Genomic DNA, 17,962 nt, shown 5'->3' on the forward strand with positions numbered 1-17,962 from the left:
GCTTTCAGGGATCATCTAAAAGCAGACCATGACATCTCTCAGTCTTATCTCTGATTCTGACTGGATCATGCTGCTGGACCTTCGTCACACATTTTCCCGCGGATTTCATTACGATCGTGTGGTGCTGCTAAGTGTAGTCGAAGTTAATTTCTATCGTATAAATTGATTATTTTTTTATCAATGTTCCTTCGAAATATATTTATTTCGTTTGTGTAACAACATATTGTCCATACAACCGACTAAATTATTCGTGTTTGCTCTATGTACGTAAATATATACAATTTATTCCAGTTTTTGTTTAGGTTATGATAAAGAGACTGACAGATCTACATCTTTGTCTATAACTTTTTAAGAATATTCTAAGTGTAAATATATCGTGATGTTATGATATTAACAAGATAAATTCACAATTTAATTGCCTTTTACAAGTATGTGTGTTGTGATCATTTCCATATTTCAACATTTCTATTGAACAAGAATTTAGAACAGATTATATATGTATATATTTTTTATCTCAGATTTAAAGAAATAAAAGATGGATATTTCATTGGAGGATGATGATTGTGCAGTAGAAGCAGTTATACCTGCAAAGAAAAAGAAAATGAAACAAGGTTTCTTATACTATATTATAAATTGCAAAGTTTACATGATATGAAGAAATAGAAACCATAAAATATAAAATTTTATTATATATACAAATTTTAGTTTCTGTTTCTTTGTAATGTAATATGTATGCATAGAAAGTTACATATTATATATATATAATGGTAATATTTAGTAAATGTTTAACTAATGATTTATTCTTTCAGCACAACTGCCATTTCAAATATCAAGTTCCTCTAAATCACCAGATAGTACAAACAATATGTCTAACAAGAAGAAGAGAAAAGTAATATCGCCAATGGGATCTAAAAATTCTAAAATAATAAAACTTACAATAAAAGAAAATTCTGTCCCAAATGTTTTTGAAGATGAAAGAGAAAACATAGAAGAGAAAAAACTAAATAGTAGTGATGAGATTGAAATAATAATACCAGATGAAGAGAAAAAAAACTTGGAACAGAGTGATCAAAATGAAAAAAAAGTAGAAAGTGACACCACACCTAAAAAGAATTTAGGAATGAATAAAAAATTGAATAGATCTCAACAAAGACCTGGTGCCTTAACCAAATTTCTTAAAAAGCTAGACAAGGAAACAGAAAATGATTTACATGAATTGAAAGATAAACAAAATTGCCAAGATATCTTTGTACATAAAGATGAAAATGAAATCTGTTTGAATGAAAGTTCAATCACACAAACAAATGTTTCATTGGAAAATTCACCTCAAGAAAACAAACAATTAAAAGATGTCAAGCTTGTTAATGAAAGCACAGATTCTCTCTGTCAGAAATCAGACTGTGATGTTACTATTTTATCTTCGGATGAAGATCTAAGCGAATTAGACAAATCAACATTAAGTGGAAATGAAGTGGAAATAATAACTAGCAAATCAGTAACTCCTGTCACTCCAAAAACCAACAAAGTTGCAAACAAGAAAACTATAAAGCTAACACCAAAACAATTAGAAAAAAGAGAAGAAATTGCTAGAAGAAAAGAAGAAAAATTAAGATTAAAGAAGGTATATATGTATGATATATGATATATGATAAATGAATATGATATAGGAATATATGATATTCTATTTTTTATTTTTTAGGAAAAAGATAAGAAGCGGGAGGAAGAAAAAGAACAGAAAAAAAAAGAAAAAGAATTGAAGGAGCTTAAGAAACAAATGGAAATTGAGTACGCATATTTAATTGTATCTTAAAATTTTACTTTATTACATTTTAATTAAAATTTTATTAAAAGTATCAATTATTTCTAGACAAAAACAAAAAGAAAAGGAAGCAAAAGAAGAAGAACGGAGAAAACGAGAAGAAGCTAAGGAAGAAGAGAAAAGAAGGAAAGAAGAGGAAAAGTTGGAAGCTGAACGCAAAAAGCAAAAGGCAGCTTCAAATTTTGCTAGTTTTTTTGTTTCTAAGAAACAAGAAATTAAATTGGAGGAAGAGAGTGTTATTGAAGTAAAAAATTTTATGCCTTTTGAAATAAAGGCTGATATGAGAATTGCGCCAGTCTGTCGAAGAAAATTGACTGAAGAAGAAAAATCGTTATTAGATAGAAAGTGCAACTTAGACGTACAAAAGTCTGAACTATATCTCGAAGATATTAAAAAAGGAAGGATTATACCTTGTACTTCCTCTAAAACGTGGCCACTCGAAGCGAAGGATGAAGATATCATTATATTAGGTAAAAATTATATTTGTACATAAGTTTTTTATATGCTAATGTTTTAAATGTAATTAATTATTTATGCAGACGAAGACAATGATGGCAGCTCCAACATAATAAACAACACGCATAAATTGGAAAAGCATCGAGCGAAATTGTTGCAGTTCAGCGAAAATCGCCGTCCTCCATATTGGGGTACATGGCGAAAACGAAGTAGTGTTCTAAATTCTCGGCGACCGTTTGCAAAAGAGAAGGTAAGAATTAATTAGTACATGTTCCCTTATAAATGAATTAGTTAAGTATTGAGCTGACTTATATTTTAAAACAATTATTGAATGATTTACTTAGTAAAGCAACTAATACAAATAGCTGATTTTAATAATCACAATTGCATAGATTTGTGTTACTTTTAACAAATGGTATTTTGAAGAATATAGGATTTATATCAAAAATAAGGCACACAAATGTATTTTCATAGAATTTATTATTACTTTATGTATCGTCGATAAAAAACTTTCACAATAACTTTAACTGCCATTAATAGGACTGATTGGATTAAGTTGAACTGATCTCTCTTTGAATTTAATAACTTTTTTAGTTTATCTCTTGTTTTCGTCAAAATGATTTTAAACAGATTAAATATCTTTTATTTTTTTGAAATTGTAAAAAATATATCGAAAATCCAAGCAATATTAGCCATCGAAAAAGGCCAAAAATTATTAGTTTACATTATTTATTTGGCAAATTATTTCTACATTAGCTATTTTTAAAGAAACATTTTAAGTACTTGTCAATTTATATAGAAACTATAGCGTAGAACTTTACTTCGTCGATGACGATAAGCTTTGGCTGACTTTCTCAATTAGGAAAAAATCTAGAAAACGCAAACAATTTTAGATTAATCTGTCGATAAAACGTTCGTCTTGGCGCCGCGTAATCCCCTAGCACCATGGAACAAGGGATAGGCGTTTTTCCGATGCACTTTACGATGTTTGGCTAGATGATCGCTGCGTGCGAATCTCTTCGAGCACATTTCGCAAGGATACGGTTTAACGCCCGAGTGCGATCGTCGATGCCTCGCTAGCTCGTCCGATCGACTAAAACGCCATCCGCAACCAGTCCAGGTGCATGCAAACGGTTTCTCGCCAGTATGTCGTCGTAAATGAGCTTTCAAGTGAGAAGCTTTGGCATAGACCTGAAAAAATGTGTTAAAATGTTACAAATATATTATAAATATTATTATAAATTATTATTATATACAGGGTGTCCCATTTTAATGCCCCACCCCAAATAACTTTCTTATTTTTAATTTTAGAAAAAGATGTTTCAGACAAAAGTTGTATGGTTTCGAGGGGGACATAAGATGGTACCATTAATTTGATCTTGAAGAGTCACATGAAGGTTACGTGAAGATCATTTTCAATTTCTTAAATGGAACACCCTATATATTTTTGCATATTCTTGTAGCTTATCTCAAGAGCTTTCCAAAACACTATAAATAAACATTTTTTCATCAAGTACTTTTCGAATTATGAGGCTTGAAGTAATTTCCTAATTTTACATAAACCATAAAATATCTTGTAAAATATTCATTTTTCGATTATCTTACCTTAATATTTTTATGTACAAAATAATGAGAGGAATCAATTGGTGTAAAGAAAACATACAGTTGTTTTTAAGAAAAAATATGGAATTGTTAATTGCAAATTACATATTTTTTTCTTAAAAACAACTGTATGTTTTCTTTGCACCAATGGATTTCTCTCATTATTTTGTACATAAAAGTATTAAGGTAAGATAATCAAAAAATGAATATTTTACAAGATATTTTATGGTTTATGTAAAATTAAGAAATGATTTCAAGCCTCATTACTCGAAACGTACTTGATGAAAAAATGTTTATTTATAGTGTTTTGGAAAGCTCTCGAGATAAGCTACAAGAATATGCAAAAATATATAGGGTGTTCCATTTAAGAAATTGAAAATGATCTTCACGTAACCTTCATGTGACTCTTCAAGATCAAATTAATGGTACCATCTTATGTCCCCCTCGAAACCATACAACTTTTGTCTGAAACATCTTTTTCTAAAATTAAAAATAAGAAAGTTATTTGGGGTGGGGCATTAAAATGGGACACCCTGTATATAGGATACTCGCGCTCAAAATACTCGAGGTAATAGGGATGCATTTTTTTCATTGGAAATTAATCCTTTCTTAAGTGAAAATCATTTAAAAATTTAACTAAACCATAACTGTTGTAACCATAACTAAATCTTTTTAGACAAAAACTAATTATAAATTCTAAAAAATTTCAATTAATTCATACAGTTGAACTCTTTTTCTAAAAAGAAATACATTTTGATTACAATATATGTTAAATATTATTATATCTAAAAAATTATCTGACTATTAGGATATAATTAATTATAATTAATACTCGCGTCTATATAAAATACTCGAAGTAATAAAAATTCTTTCTTAATTGAAAGTCTTTTCTTAAATAACAATTATAATTGTGAACTATAAGGAGTTTCAATTAAGCCATAATTGCTTTTAATTAAAATTATAATTATTAATAATATTATTTAACTTAAATTATAATTTTCTAAAAAATACGGGAGTTTCACACGAGAGTTAATCTTTTATAGATAAATAATTATGAATCATAATTATGAAAAAAATTTTAATTAAACCAATTGAGCTCTTTCTAAAAAATATTTCGACTAGTATTTTAAATGTTATTATATAAGATATTCGCGCTCAAAATACTCGAGATAGTAAGGATGCATTTTTAAATGAAGAGTTACTCTTTTCTTAAAATAAAAACCATAATTGTAGACTATAAAGAGTTTTAATTAAATTGCACAATTGCTTTTAACTAAATCATAATTTTCTAAAAAAAATACTAATATTTTAAGAATTAATCTCTTTTTAGATAAAAAGAGATTAATTCTTAAATATTATGAATCATAAAAAATTTTAATTGAACTTGGATTATAATCTTTTTCTTAAAAATATCCCGACTATCATGTTGGAATTGATTTGGTGTAAGAGTCAATAAAAAATCAGTGTCATATCAAAAAGACTTACCTTTACACAGCCTTGATAAGTACATGGAAAGCATCGATCTTCAGCTGCATTTGCTAAGCTACGATTAGTATAATCGTGCGTTGCTAATGCGGCAGTAGCTGCTGATGGAATTAAAGGATCGTCGTCTAACTGATTATTATTATAATCTGCAATTGCAGGATATTAATCGATCTTTACAAACGATTATTGAAACAATGATATATTTTAAATATATGCAATATTGATCGTTAATGTCAATTACTAATTAATTATTTTTAAGAAACATGCGCGCGATATTATTCAAAAATATAATGTGGATTGCTTTCTTTTATACATTAGACAATAATATTAAAAAAATTTTCCATATTTTTAGTGACATCAATAATTTAGAATCTTTCGAAATGATTGCAATGAGGGATAATATTGTTCTAGTAATAGCGTACCTATTGTATTTGTTCCAAATTCATTCTCTAATGCTCGTAAATCGATTCCGAGCACTAGCAATGGTTCTTCGTATTGTGGTATCTGTTGCGAATTTGGTAAAGGCGGTAAATGCAGAAATCCTTCGCACCCTGCAGTACACAATGGTGTTCTTTCTGGGAGACCAAAATCCCAGCTCCTCTCTAGACACCAATCTAATTCTGAGTCCAATTCGCTCAATTCGTTTAAACAACCTACAATTATTTGATATGTATATTTTAAGAAAAATTCTATAATTTATAATTATAAAATGCAACACTCTCTCTTTTTCTATTGCTATTTAAAATTTAAAATGTTTTTAAAGGATATATTTAGGGATTATATTTTTTAAAGGATATATTAAAAGATTATATTTTTTTAAATATATCCTTTCATAAAATAATATATTGCCTATCATTATATATGTATAAATTAATAATAATAAATATAATAATAATGATAGACAATATTTCATGAAAGGATATATTTAAAAAAATATAATCTGCAATTGCAAGCATATATATATATATATATATATATATATATATATATGCTGTTATATATTTATATATAAATGAAAGAGGAGAAAATGCATACCTGATGATGTAGGTGTATTGATAGTCGACCAGTCATTCCAAGATGATTGCAAAGAGCAAGTTAAGTCAGTATAACAATCTACTGGATTTGTTGCGTTCAACTGATCACTATTGTGTATCTCAAAATCATTGTCAAACAGAGTACACGATATTTCGTAATCGCTAGGTAGATTTATCTTCACCGGTGAGAATAACTGTTTTTCGACGGTATTCATCGTCAATCCCAGAGAGGGGAATAGTAGTTCATCCGTCATCTGAAACAAATATCAACAGATGTTTTTTTTCCTTTTCTCTTAATGCGCACTTTAAGATTCTGCATTTGTATCCTCACATCTTCGTTAATGAGATAATTTCGTAAGTAATGTAGGTAAACTATAACTCTATTATTATGCGTATGATTTTTCATTCTTAAACGTGCAAGAATTATGTAAGCTTCAATTTTTGTATGATGCGATATAATGCAAAAATAGATACATGTGATGAAGTATTGATAATATATTATTATCGAATACAAAGTACATATTGCGTAGATATTAAATATTGCATTGCAATATATATTATGTTTAATATACTCACATCGAACGTCGTAGCTTCTTCAATCATATTAAAAAATTTATCGAATATAAAATTCAAAATCGATTTATGTGCTTCTTAATTGGCGACAATAAATTTTCGAAATAAGAGTTTCTCATCCGAAGTTTACATGATTGCTCTAAAGATCGGACTCAGACTCAGTGTTTTCCGATCATGATACAATTATCTATATTAATCACTACATGACGATTTGTATAAAACTAAGCAAACTTCAGTTATTCTTTGCGTTATATTTGAACGTCAAGCTAAAATTCGTTCATATTAGTTAATCATAATGTTATGTGATTTTTAGTTTTCTCGATGGAAGAAAAAAAGAAGTGTTCATAATAATATCCTGAGTGTTACATCAAAATTTGATAACATATTTCTCATTTATATTTCTCTTTTTATTATAGATGAGATTGAAAAAGAAAGAGAGAGAGGTTTCGCGATCTAAAAATTTAAATTAATGATAAAATAATCCGATTTTGTTATGACGAGACACTCTCGAAACCTCGCGTAACGATGGGGAAAGGAAAACGCACGATGAGAAACGTCGATCCGCGTGTCACGATCAGTCGGGGGTCGTGCCGAGACTGCAACTGGTGGTCGAACCCTCGAAATGAGAAGACATCGAGCGTGTGATGAGAGAGAGAGAGAAAGATTATGATTCCCTCGAGATAAGGATGCTAGCTGGTGCCACCCGGTGCCGTCACCACGTCGATCCCCAGGGAATCGCGATCGCACGCGTGCGATCCAGAACACCGAGAGAGGAGCGCCGTCACTGCCATCCTCAACGGCGACTCGTCGTCGGTTTATCTTTCCCCGGTTCGCATAATCGGTAGAGATGGGATTAAGTATTTCGCGATGATCGCAAAATTCTCAAATAATTGCCACTGCTAAAGTTTCGCCCAGACTTGACGATACGAAATATCATTCATCATTTTTGAGGATTTTCTGTCGAAACTGAGATAGGTAAGGTCGAAGGACAAAAATAACAAAATTTTAAACAGGAAAAATTTATCTAGTCCAAAAGGTTTTCTAAAAGGCAACTTAGAAGGTCTTATCTCATGACCTGAGTAGAAATTCGAGTAGTTTTGAGAACTCTTTTAGGCCTACTAGACATAGTGAGTGTAATCACTGCTGTTGTTATTTTACCAAAATCATAATACTTCTCATTTGAACATTATTTCGGTTTGATTTCTTCTATTGATTTCTGGATATTGAAATATATTAACTTGAAACTCTTCATCTATTCATTCCAAAAATATTATTTTTTATAAAGTAACTTTTAATAAAGTAACTTTTTGCGTGCGAATGATATGAAACGAAATAAAATAGTACCGAAACTAATTCGGATTCGTGATCGACACATATTGAACTTGATCCCATCCCTACTGATGGAGCAATTAACCCGCTTATTTACGGTCTCCCGGGATGCGAATTAATCGCGACGCCAGTTATCGCCGATTTTGTCGAACGAATCGTCACTCGAGTTGTCGAAAGAAAGAGAGAGACCATCCTCTCTTCGTCTTCGGGGATGTCTCGAGGATGTCGTCGCGCTGTCGTGCATGTGGCCCCAGATATATTGTCAATTTCGATTCGTGATGTAATCCGAGAAGCGGCCTGCTAGATCCACTTTGGTCGATTGTATATCTCGGAAGGATATCTCGAAATATTGTCATTCTAGATACGTTGAGGAAACTTTTAATTTTAGATGATAAGTAATTATTATAAAAATTCGCATAAATTTTAGAAGTACACATTCTATGTGCATTTTTAAGTATCCATTTTTACACTTTCCCGGAAACTTCTGGAGATTTGAATATCACAAACATTTCAAAGAGATCTCTATTTGCCAGTGTTTATTATTACAACATTACAGAAAATATAATTTTAAAAATTTTAGAATTTTTCAAATCTCTCTCTAATAGCATAAACATCCGGTAGAACATTTTTCTTATAAATTGAAACAAATCTCTTATTGTCCTGTCTGTTTGTTTTTTTATGTGAAAATTTCATTGGATTCAAGAATCATTGAAGACTTTATAATGTAATGACAATGAAAATCTTATAATGTAATGACAATGAAATTTATAGTACAGTCGTTTTTACAGTTGTTTTCCGATTGCAAAATATCAATCCGCGAGCCACTGACCCGAAACAGATTGGAATTTTTTTTCGAATTACATAGTCGAGAAGAAGAAAAAGCACATAACACATTTCGGGCGATTAATGTGTCGACGATTTTGTATGCAATGTGTTGTTTTGATGGCTTTGACCTAGAGTACGACCCGATAAAGGTGTCTCATCCGAGCCGTTGCCATTAGGAGTTTGATTGCTCGTTTATCGGTGTGAAGTTGACCTTAGATATAACGTAGCATACATGTATATACATATATATATTGTCATTTATTTAAAGATTCAAGATTTTATTCATGATTGATCAAAAATTAATAGGTGAGATTAAAATATTAATATCGAGGATATAAAATTCTTCGAAAAATTCGATAGTTTTCATTTATTTCCTCGATTTATTCTTTGATTCGATCTAAGACGTGACTTCATCGAAGTCGTTGATCATTCGATGAGAAACGGTGAAAAATATACAGAGTGTCCTATTTTAATTGGACAAATATTCCAAACAAATATCTTATAAGTGATATATTATCGTGGAAAATGTTTCAACAAAATTTATTTAGCTCGAAGAAGGTAAAAGATAAAGATATTAGTTTAATCTTGGATGTACGTTCTAAGATTATGTAAAGATCAATCTAGTTTTTAAATAAAGTTCTAATTTTTATTCATATAAATCGATTCCTTCAAATATTCGGTATAAATATTATAAGAGTAGGACTAGAAATGAAATAATTTACGAGATATTTCATACTTTAATTTGACATAATTTTACACAGACTATTTTACATGAAATATCTTATAAAATATTCATTTTTTATCTTACGTCAATACTTTTATGCACAAAATAATGAGAGACATCAGTTAGTGTAAAGGAAATACACAATTGTTTTTAAGAAAAAGTATGAATTTGCAATGAGTAGTTGCATATATTTTCTTAAAAACAACTATATGTTTTCTTTACACTAACTAAATTTTTTCATTATTATTTATAAAAGTTTATTTAGAAATTTGTTATAGTTTATGTCAAATTAGAAAATAAAAAATATTTCGTAAACAATTCAATTTTTCGTCAGCCTATAAATCTTATGACTTTTTACTGAATATTGCGAAGAATCAATTTATATAAACAAAGTAAGTTGGTTACATTTAAAAAACTAGATTAATTATATCTTAAAAAACTAAAACATGACTTTAGCATCTGCACTCAAAGTTAAATTCTAATCTCTTTTTTCTCTTTTCCAGTTAAACAAATTTTATCTAAAACATTTTCCACAATAATGTGTTATTTATAAGATATTTGCGTGAGCTAATTAAAGTGAGACATTCTGTATATATAATGGATCTTTATGCAGATAATTTGAAATGCTTTTTCAGATTTTAGTGGCAAATCTGACAAATAGGAATTTAAGAGAGATGGTGGAAAATAATCCAATTTACATCCATTATTACAAATTGCTATGGTGGGGTTACAATCATTTATGCTCCTTTTTCGAGGATATAAAGGCCATAGTTGATGAAAGTAGATGGAGCATACTTGAAATATTAAATAGTGCAAACATTTTAAGAATTAAACATCCTCGCATCGATGTATCTTTTATGTCAATTTCAAGATTATATCGAATAATGTTAATGATATTTTTTTACGAAATTTGACATTGGATTTATATATAATTGTTTTATAATTAAATTATGTGGGAAGAAGTAGAAAAATATTTATCGTTGTACGGATGATAAAAATATTAAATATTACGTGAGAGAAAGAGTATGTGTTTGTATAGAGAACATCTCAAAAATTATAAATTATAATGAAAAAATGAAGACGTCAACATTTTATACAAACTTGATAGTTAAATGATAGGCTGTGTCGCTTTTATTTTCATAAGAATTCGGAGCCTATTCAGCTCTAAATTGAGAGAAGCGGCGCTAAAAGGTATAGTTATCGTGGTGTACGATGTGTAATGAAAAACAGACCACGGCTTAGCGGTGACATCGTGATCAATCGGTGGCTCGTTTATCTGGCGGATTTATTTTATTATCTGGCGGATGCGCGAGCGATCCGATATATCATCGCGAGTGCTCTGATGCACTTGCGTGTTTTGAGAAAAAAAGGAGCAAAAAATTATTCTATTTTCTGGAAAGAAATTTTTATACATATCTATTTTAAAGTAACGTTATTATATGTTACGTGTAATTTTAAAATAGTTCGTAACAATAAAAGCGGATCAAATTATACGTAAGCCAAAGAAATGTCTACAGAATTTTCTTAAAAATTTCTTAATCATTTTGATTGATTATTAAAAACAGATATAATAAAAAATATGTAATATAATAATTAAATAATACAGTTTTTTTATACACATGACATCGAGTGTGTAAAGTATGTTATGTAAGAGTATATCTAATAAATATTTATAACAGTATATAATATACATTGAAATAGATAAAAAAAAAATACTTACTAAAAATATTATAATACTTAATCAAAATATTTATAACAGTATAATATACATTGAAATAGATAAAAAAATACTTAATTAAAAGTATTAAAGTGAAGGAAAAGATATTTTGGAGAGATGGAGATATCCGCAGTTATATACATATTGACATCTAATCCGCTGGCACGCGCGACTATCGGATTGATTTCGGATTTTATTGTGTCGAAAGAGCGATATCTCTCATTGACGTTTTCTCTCTCATTATATGCTACGTAATATTTCGCGAATACCGCGCTTTCATAACTCATATGCGTAGCTTTAACTCTTTCAATATGCGTCATATATCGGATATCAATTTTCATCGATTGCTAGCTGTATCGCGTTTACAAATTCTTGTCAGGCAGTTCTATTTATAATTCTCGCCGAAGGTTGGATGAAACTCGAAATAGCTATACTCTTTTGGTTGTCTATATTTACTTTGTTTAATATAATTTTTTTTTATTTTTTCAAATTTAATTATAAATTTGTTTTTAAGATCTTTTATTATTTTAGATATATATACACATACCTGTAGAGAGAGAGACAGAGAGAGATTTTATTTTTACGTATAAACATTATATATAATCTCTCTGAAAGGATTATATATTTATATTAAACTCCAAAAAAATAAATGCATACATTTTAAAATGACACAGTATTCTAACGTATATTTTAATTAAAGCATCAGTCGTAAATGACGATAGTCCGTTTCGTGCGAAATTTATGTGTTCGGAGATAACACACGTGTTTTATCTCATATACATTTTAAATTCTACGTCACTACGTAAAACACTGTTACGCGCGAATCATATCATGTGAAAAATTAAAAATTTAACTTGTTCGTATTAAGATAGCGGATTCTCATTTTTAATAAAAAATCTATTATTGTGCACCAGTTGGAGTTGAGATACTTTCCAACGATTGATTAAAATAGTTTCAAAAATAAATTTATGATATTCTCATATTTTTAAAGGATATGTAAATAAATATATTGATTAATTCTCAAATAATCAATACTATCTCTCTTTATATTTTTTTATCGTGCTTACATCGAGCCGCAATTTTACAAGCGTTTACTTTTGAATGCATATTTGAATATCGCAGCGGAATTGTAGGAGTTAATCACATTTTACAGTGATGACAGTTCACGAGAAGCAGCGGTCTTTGATGAGAGCGGGCTAACTCGGTAACGAAGCGCAGATCTAGCCGAATATCCGAGAAATAAATCAGTTCGATTGCCGGGCCTCCTAATCTACGGTGTACACCGATGAGAAGCACCGGTCGTAATCTTAATGGAGCATAAAACAGCCATTACAGATGGCCCGCCGGGTGACAACACGCTGTAAATAATCTACGACGCTTCAGCATCGCGCCCCCAGGCTGATAACTGCGCTTTTCTTCTTGAGCGTGTTGCATCCCTTCGATTTTATGTGTGCATGCGTGTGTGCGTGCCTTGGATACAAGAGATCTGTGTTTCGGTTTTTTCACTTTTGATCAGGTTCTGTTTCTATTTCTGTTTCTACTTTTTCACTTTTAATCAGGTTTCTACTTCTAATCAAGATAGTTGCTAAATTAATGCACTAAATTAATTCCCATAATTAAAAATAGTGCTAGTTGTAAAAATTATCTTGAAATGACGACAATTTTCGATCGATATTTTCCTCATAAAATTAGAAAATATCGATTATAAATTTAAAAACCATTGCAAAATAATAACATCTATTCTCACACAATTATTCTGATTAAAAATTCTTCACATACTTTATAATTTGTTTGCCTAACTTTGCTGAAGGCAGATCTTTACATAGAATTAAAATTTAATGTGATGTCATTCTTTTCACAGTTTTTAATTTTTAACGTTAGATATTTCCCAATAATTTCCTCGAATTTAAAATTTTCCTAAATTGGAATCAATTTTTTTTTTTTAGTTACTTGTAATTTGAAAAATTATTGATACCTTGAGATATTTTTACATAAAAAAAATACATCAACAATTTATAGTTGAAAGAAAGTACAGTTGAGATTTGGGACGTCTTGTATTCTTTGATAATAAATTACATGTTTCACGAGACGTCATACGTACCTTCGTATTGCTGCCAAAAGCTGCTTGAACGCACACTCTTCCTCCTTTTTTTTCTTTATTAGCGAAGAGTCGGCGATTGTTTTTGTGTTATTCGTGTTAGCGACGAGTGTATCAATCGCCCGCGAGATCACGTTTCTCCCGATAATAAATTAATGTCTCAAGAAGAATCTTGTAATTGATGCTCGCGTAGGGATGAAATCGACGTTGATTTATCGAACAAAGAATATCTCGCGCCGCGGCGCAAAGAGAAAAGGGGGAAAGAGAATTTATCGACTTTTCGGCGAAGAGGGAGAGGGCACACTTCCGCGATGCGTTTTATTAGTGTTGTCGAATTAATTGATTTCAATTATATGCCAAGGATTTATCGCGTTTCGTTGAAGCGTGGACCACGACTACTGTCATGCGAAAATAGTAATGCATGCGCGATAAGTATAAGTCGATACGTTCGATTCATCCCGTTTCAACTCCAAATGTCAAATCGCAAATATGTAAAAATAAAAAATATCGCAAAAATAGCTACTCGACAATGATAAGCTACTCGAGAATGTCACCATAAATGCAAAGAATAATAGCTACTTGGAACAAGCTACCAAGTTACGCATGAATAACAAAAACACGTCGAATATATGGGACTTTTGTTTAGAGAGTAAAGATATACATATCTTGAAATTATTTTGGACTTTTTAACACATGACACTTTACACTTTTTGACAATTCTTATTTTGAAAAAAAGAGCTTTATCCTTATCAGAATTTGTATTGACCTTTATCTTTATCTGATTCTTTGTATCCGATCGGTAGCTGCTGCTAAAAATAATTGAACGCGTTTATTGACACTTCATCAGTAGCATCACAGAAAGGAAAAAAAGATTCGGGAGACTTGAATACTACATTTTGATAGTGACCTACTACAGTTACTTCGTGACTAATTGTAAGAGAATCAGAAATGCAAAGTCCGGTATGTCGGAGATGCTGGTGGAAAGCCGAGATAACGCAAAAGGAAGTAGCTTATCGACGTCCTGCTTATTTGAGATTCTACGTGTTTAAAACTAAAATAAATCAGTCGTCGACAATATATAAAAAAACTACGATAGAAATGAAATCACTATTGACTCTGTCTGAATTAAAGCAAAAAAAAACGAAAACTCTTCTAAAATTATTTTCGAAAAGCGTTCATTTTAAAACATCTGATTTATAAATCTTTTGATTACCATTTGGTCGATTTACTATTTTTATATTATTATGTGGTATATATAAAATGGAAATGATTCTATATGAAAAAATAAATCGAAAAGTAGAGTAAAATATTTTTTATATGAAGTTTTATACTTGCAAGAATTAAAGATAATTTAAAATAGATTTGCCTAAATATTTGAAAAATAAACGGAAAAGATAATTCGTATATTTTATTAATGAATATACATTTTATTTTTTAGAATCTGTTTGATTATGAAATTGATTCCGACGATGAATGGGAAGAAGAAGAACCTGGCGAGTCTCTGAAAGGATCTGACGATGAGAAGGATGAAGAAAATCCGGAAGAAAACGAATACGATGTCGACAATGAGTTTATGGTGCCTCACGGGTAAGCCATACAAAATGATTTAAGTACAGAGATTATTAATTAAACATTAAATAAGATAGATTTTTAAAATGTTACTAATATTTCTTTTTCCTATGTCATAAATAATTTTAAATATATATAATTGAAATAATTTAAAAATAAAATAACAATCCTCAAATGTTTATTTATTGTCTATAAAGATATCATCTATAAAGAAATTATCTTAAAAAATTATCAAAAATGGATGTTGTAATTTTATAAAAAACATTTTTAAGAAATTAATCTATTAGAAAATTTGAATCATAGAAAGGATAATTTTATTATTTTTGAGAGCAAGTATTACTACTTTGCATTATTTTTACGAATATCTTTGCACATATTTATAAAAATTAAAAATATATTATTTTGTAATTTAGATACTTGTCCGATGGTGAAGCTCAGGCTGACGAGGAAGAAATGGAAGATATGGTAAATATATTATAATGAGATAAAACACTATTTTTTCATATATAAAAATTTTACTTTAAAATAGATATTACAGCGTAAAATGTTTGCTTTTGTTTGCAGTCGCCACAAACACAGAAGATGAAATTAAAGATATTAGGGGAACAATTCGAAGCCGAAAGAAATATAAAGACACACAAACTTAAACCGAAAATAATTGGATGCATCTGGCAAGGATCCGACAATTCTTTCCCGGAATTTGGTAAGAATATTATATATATATATATATATATATATATATATATATTTTTTTTTTTTTTTTCTTTTCTTATTTATTTTATTTAAATATATCATTTATAATCTTTATATATTTATTATCATAATTATTTTAAAATTTAAATTTGTTTTAGTCTCAGTGAAAATAAAAGAGTTTTTATTGGCACGACAAGCTTGGATCAACAATATACCGATAGTATTTCCATCATCGACATCTGAGGAAGACATCTCGGCTGGAACGGAATGCAAAACACCGACTCAACAATCTGTGAGAGGTCCAAAGAAAACAAAGTTTCCCGATGAAGCTTTGCCCGATTTAATCCGATTGTTGCACGGAAATACAAACGGCAGGCGTTTTCTCATGAAAGAATTTATGACATTCTGGAGCAAAAATGGCGGAAGTCAGCTTTCGAAAGTTAGCGTGTTATCAAAGATCAATGAAATTGCTAATAGGATTGCGTGTCCTGAAGAAGGACCGATGCATCTTAAATCTTGTTGGTATGTTTCCGAAGACATCCGGAAGCAGTATCTTCCTGATAACAAGTTGTCATTGCCGAATAGTTGGACATATATCTTAACGCCGAATCGAAAAGGCGATACGCAAGACGTTACAATCGACAAGACTGAAAAAGAGGAGAAAGAAAAGAAACATATACCACTCATTACTCAATTTACTAAGAAAATCACGCAAGAGGAAATGAAAAAACAATTGACAAAACCTGAGCAGGAAGAAATGAAAAAACAATTGTTAGTGAAACCCGACCAAATTCCAGTCTTGTCAAAATTACCTCCACTACAAAGACCACCTAAACGAGCGATTCTACTCTCTGTCGGTAGAGGAGAACAATTTCCGGAAAAATCTCGGGAGAATATGTTAGCTAAATTTATCGGTCTCAATAAAAGAAAAGAGGAGAAAGCATCGAGTAGCGAAAAAATGATTATCGACTCAGATGATGTCTTATTCGCGAAAAATATTGACACGCGCGAACAAGATGAATCGAAAGAGTGATAAAAGCGGATCTAAAAGATTTGAAGCGCATTGATGATTATCATCGATTATTGCGTAGAAAATAGATAATCGATTTGGAAAATAAAATGTAAATAACAAGGATGACAAATAATTATATAATTAGTCACAAACAAAAAATTTTGCTAATGTGAGTGATAACTTTTTCGATTAAAAGTAATGTGAAAAAAATAAAAAAGAGAACGCATCTATAGACATCTAGGCTTCTACAGACACATTTCATTTATTATTCTATTTGAAAAAAAAAAATTTATTTACTCGATCATCAATATATTAATAATATACTCAATTTATGAACTAATACTTCACATGTACAAAGCTTTAAAGAATTATTTTTTAACACAACATTATATGACTGGAGTATCACGTGATTGGAAACAGTATATGTTTTCGATATAAACTTACATATTACTTTAGAATAATTATGATGTTTTACAGATATATAAAGTTTTATTCATCTGACTATCTAGTTACTTAAATATTTTTTGACAAAATTTAGTTTTCTTCAAGAACAGTCATCAATTATGGAAAAAATCGTTCATAAAAAAGTTGTCATATTATATTTATAAGCTTTAACTGATGTTAAGAGAGAGATTTAATTTTACTACTTGTTTCTATTTAAGTTTCATGTGGTATAGCTCGTCTCCTTCTTAGAAATAATAGATTATATTAATTCGCGCGAAACTGCCAGATAATCATGTGGGTGCAACAATTTGCCCATATAAAACTTCCGTGCCTTCACTCTATGTGATATAAGATTTTTTATAATTAGATCTATTATGTTACAAAAAAAGATTGTAGTAGGAAAATATAAAAAATAGTTTTAAAAAATAAACTTATATCATTTTCTTTCTAATTTGAAATGCAACTGATTAATATATAATCTATTTTAAAGCGAATTCTGTTTATTTAAAACTTAATAATCTTTACATTCTTCTAAAATAATGCGACTGGAACATTGAAGCATGTACTTTAATTATCTAATTA

General features: G+C 29.7%; 2 protein-coding genes across 3 annotated transcripts; one reads left to right on the forward strand and one right to left on the reverse strand.

Moving 5' to 3' along the window:
* Nucleotides 1-77: 77 nt before the first annotated feature.
* Nucleotides 78-17,758, forward strand: LOC105252296 (chromatin assembly factor 1 subunit A-B). The gene is made up of 10 exons (XM_011259603.3): nucleotides 78-263; nucleotides 519-611; nucleotides 810-1,621; nucleotides 1,700-1,785; nucleotides 1,868-2,289; nucleotides 2,359-2,525; nucleotides 15,101-15,249; nucleotides 15,645-15,696; nucleotides 15,796-15,934; nucleotides 16,083-17,758. Exons 2-10 carry the CDS (start codon nucleotides 536-538, stop codon nucleotides 16,955-16,957), a joined length of 2,778 nt encoding a protein of 925 aa, XP_011257905.2. The 5' UTR covers nucleotides 78-263; nucleotides 519-535; the 3' UTR covers nucleotides 16,958-17,758.
* On the reverse strand, nucleotides 2,917-14,572 carry LOC105252295 (zinc finger protein 835). 2 transcript variants are annotated; one of them, XM_011259602.3, is made up of 5 exons: nucleotides 13,666-14,572; nucleotides 6,398-6,650; nucleotides 5,785-6,015; nucleotides 5,363-5,508; nucleotides 2,917-3,466 (listed from the first exon to the last, which is right to left on the reverse strand). In XM_011259602.3, exons 2-5 carry the CDS (start codon nucleotides 6,648-6,650, stop codon nucleotides 3,170-3,172), a joined length of 927 nt encoding a protein of 308 aa, XP_011257904.2. In that variant the 5' UTR covers nucleotides 13,666-14,572; the 3' UTR covers nucleotides 2,917-3,169. The 2 variants fall into 2 exon arrangements, with proteins under 2 accessions (XP_011257904.2, XP_011257903.2); XM_011259601.3 differs by lacking the exon at nucleotides 13,666-14,572 and adding an exon at nucleotides 6,973-7,612.
* Nucleotides 17,759-17,962: the final 204 nt, after the last annotated feature.

This window comes from Camponotus floridanus, unplaced genomic scaffold, assembly GCF_003227725.1.
Source record: "Camponotus floridanus strain SB8 unplaced genomic scaffold, Cflo_v7.5 scaffold76, whole genome shotgun sequence".
NCBI lineage: Eukaryota > Metazoa > Arthropoda > Insecta > Hymenoptera > Formicidae > Camponotus > Camponotus floridanus.

Excerpts from the sequence above, each read along its gene's own strand:
- LOC105252295 (XM_011259601.3), bottom strand. The coding sequence starts at position 6,999 with ATGATTGAAGAAGCTACGACGTTCGAT. Across the intron at positions 6,651-6,972 it reads AAGAAGCTACGACGTTCGAT|ATGACGGATGAACTACTATT; the intron begins GTGAGTATATTA and ends TATTTGTTTCAG. Across the intron at positions 3,467-5,362 it reads CTTATCAAGGCTGTGTAAAG|GTCTATGCCAAAGCTTCTCA; the intron begins GTAAGTCTTTTT and ends ACATTTTTTCAG.
- LOC105252296 (XM_011259603.3), top strand. The coding sequence starts at position 536 with ATGGATATTTCATTGGAGGATGATGATTGTGCAGTAGAAGCAGTTATA. Across the intron at positions 2,290-2,358 it reads TGAAGATATCATTATATTAG|ACGAAGACAATGATGGCAGC; the intron begins GTAAAAATTATA and ends TTATTTATGCAG. Across the intron at positions 15,935-16,082 it reads CAATTCTTTCCCGGAATTTG|TCTCAGTGAAAATAAAAGAG; the intron begins GTAAGAATATTA and ends AATTTGTTTTAG.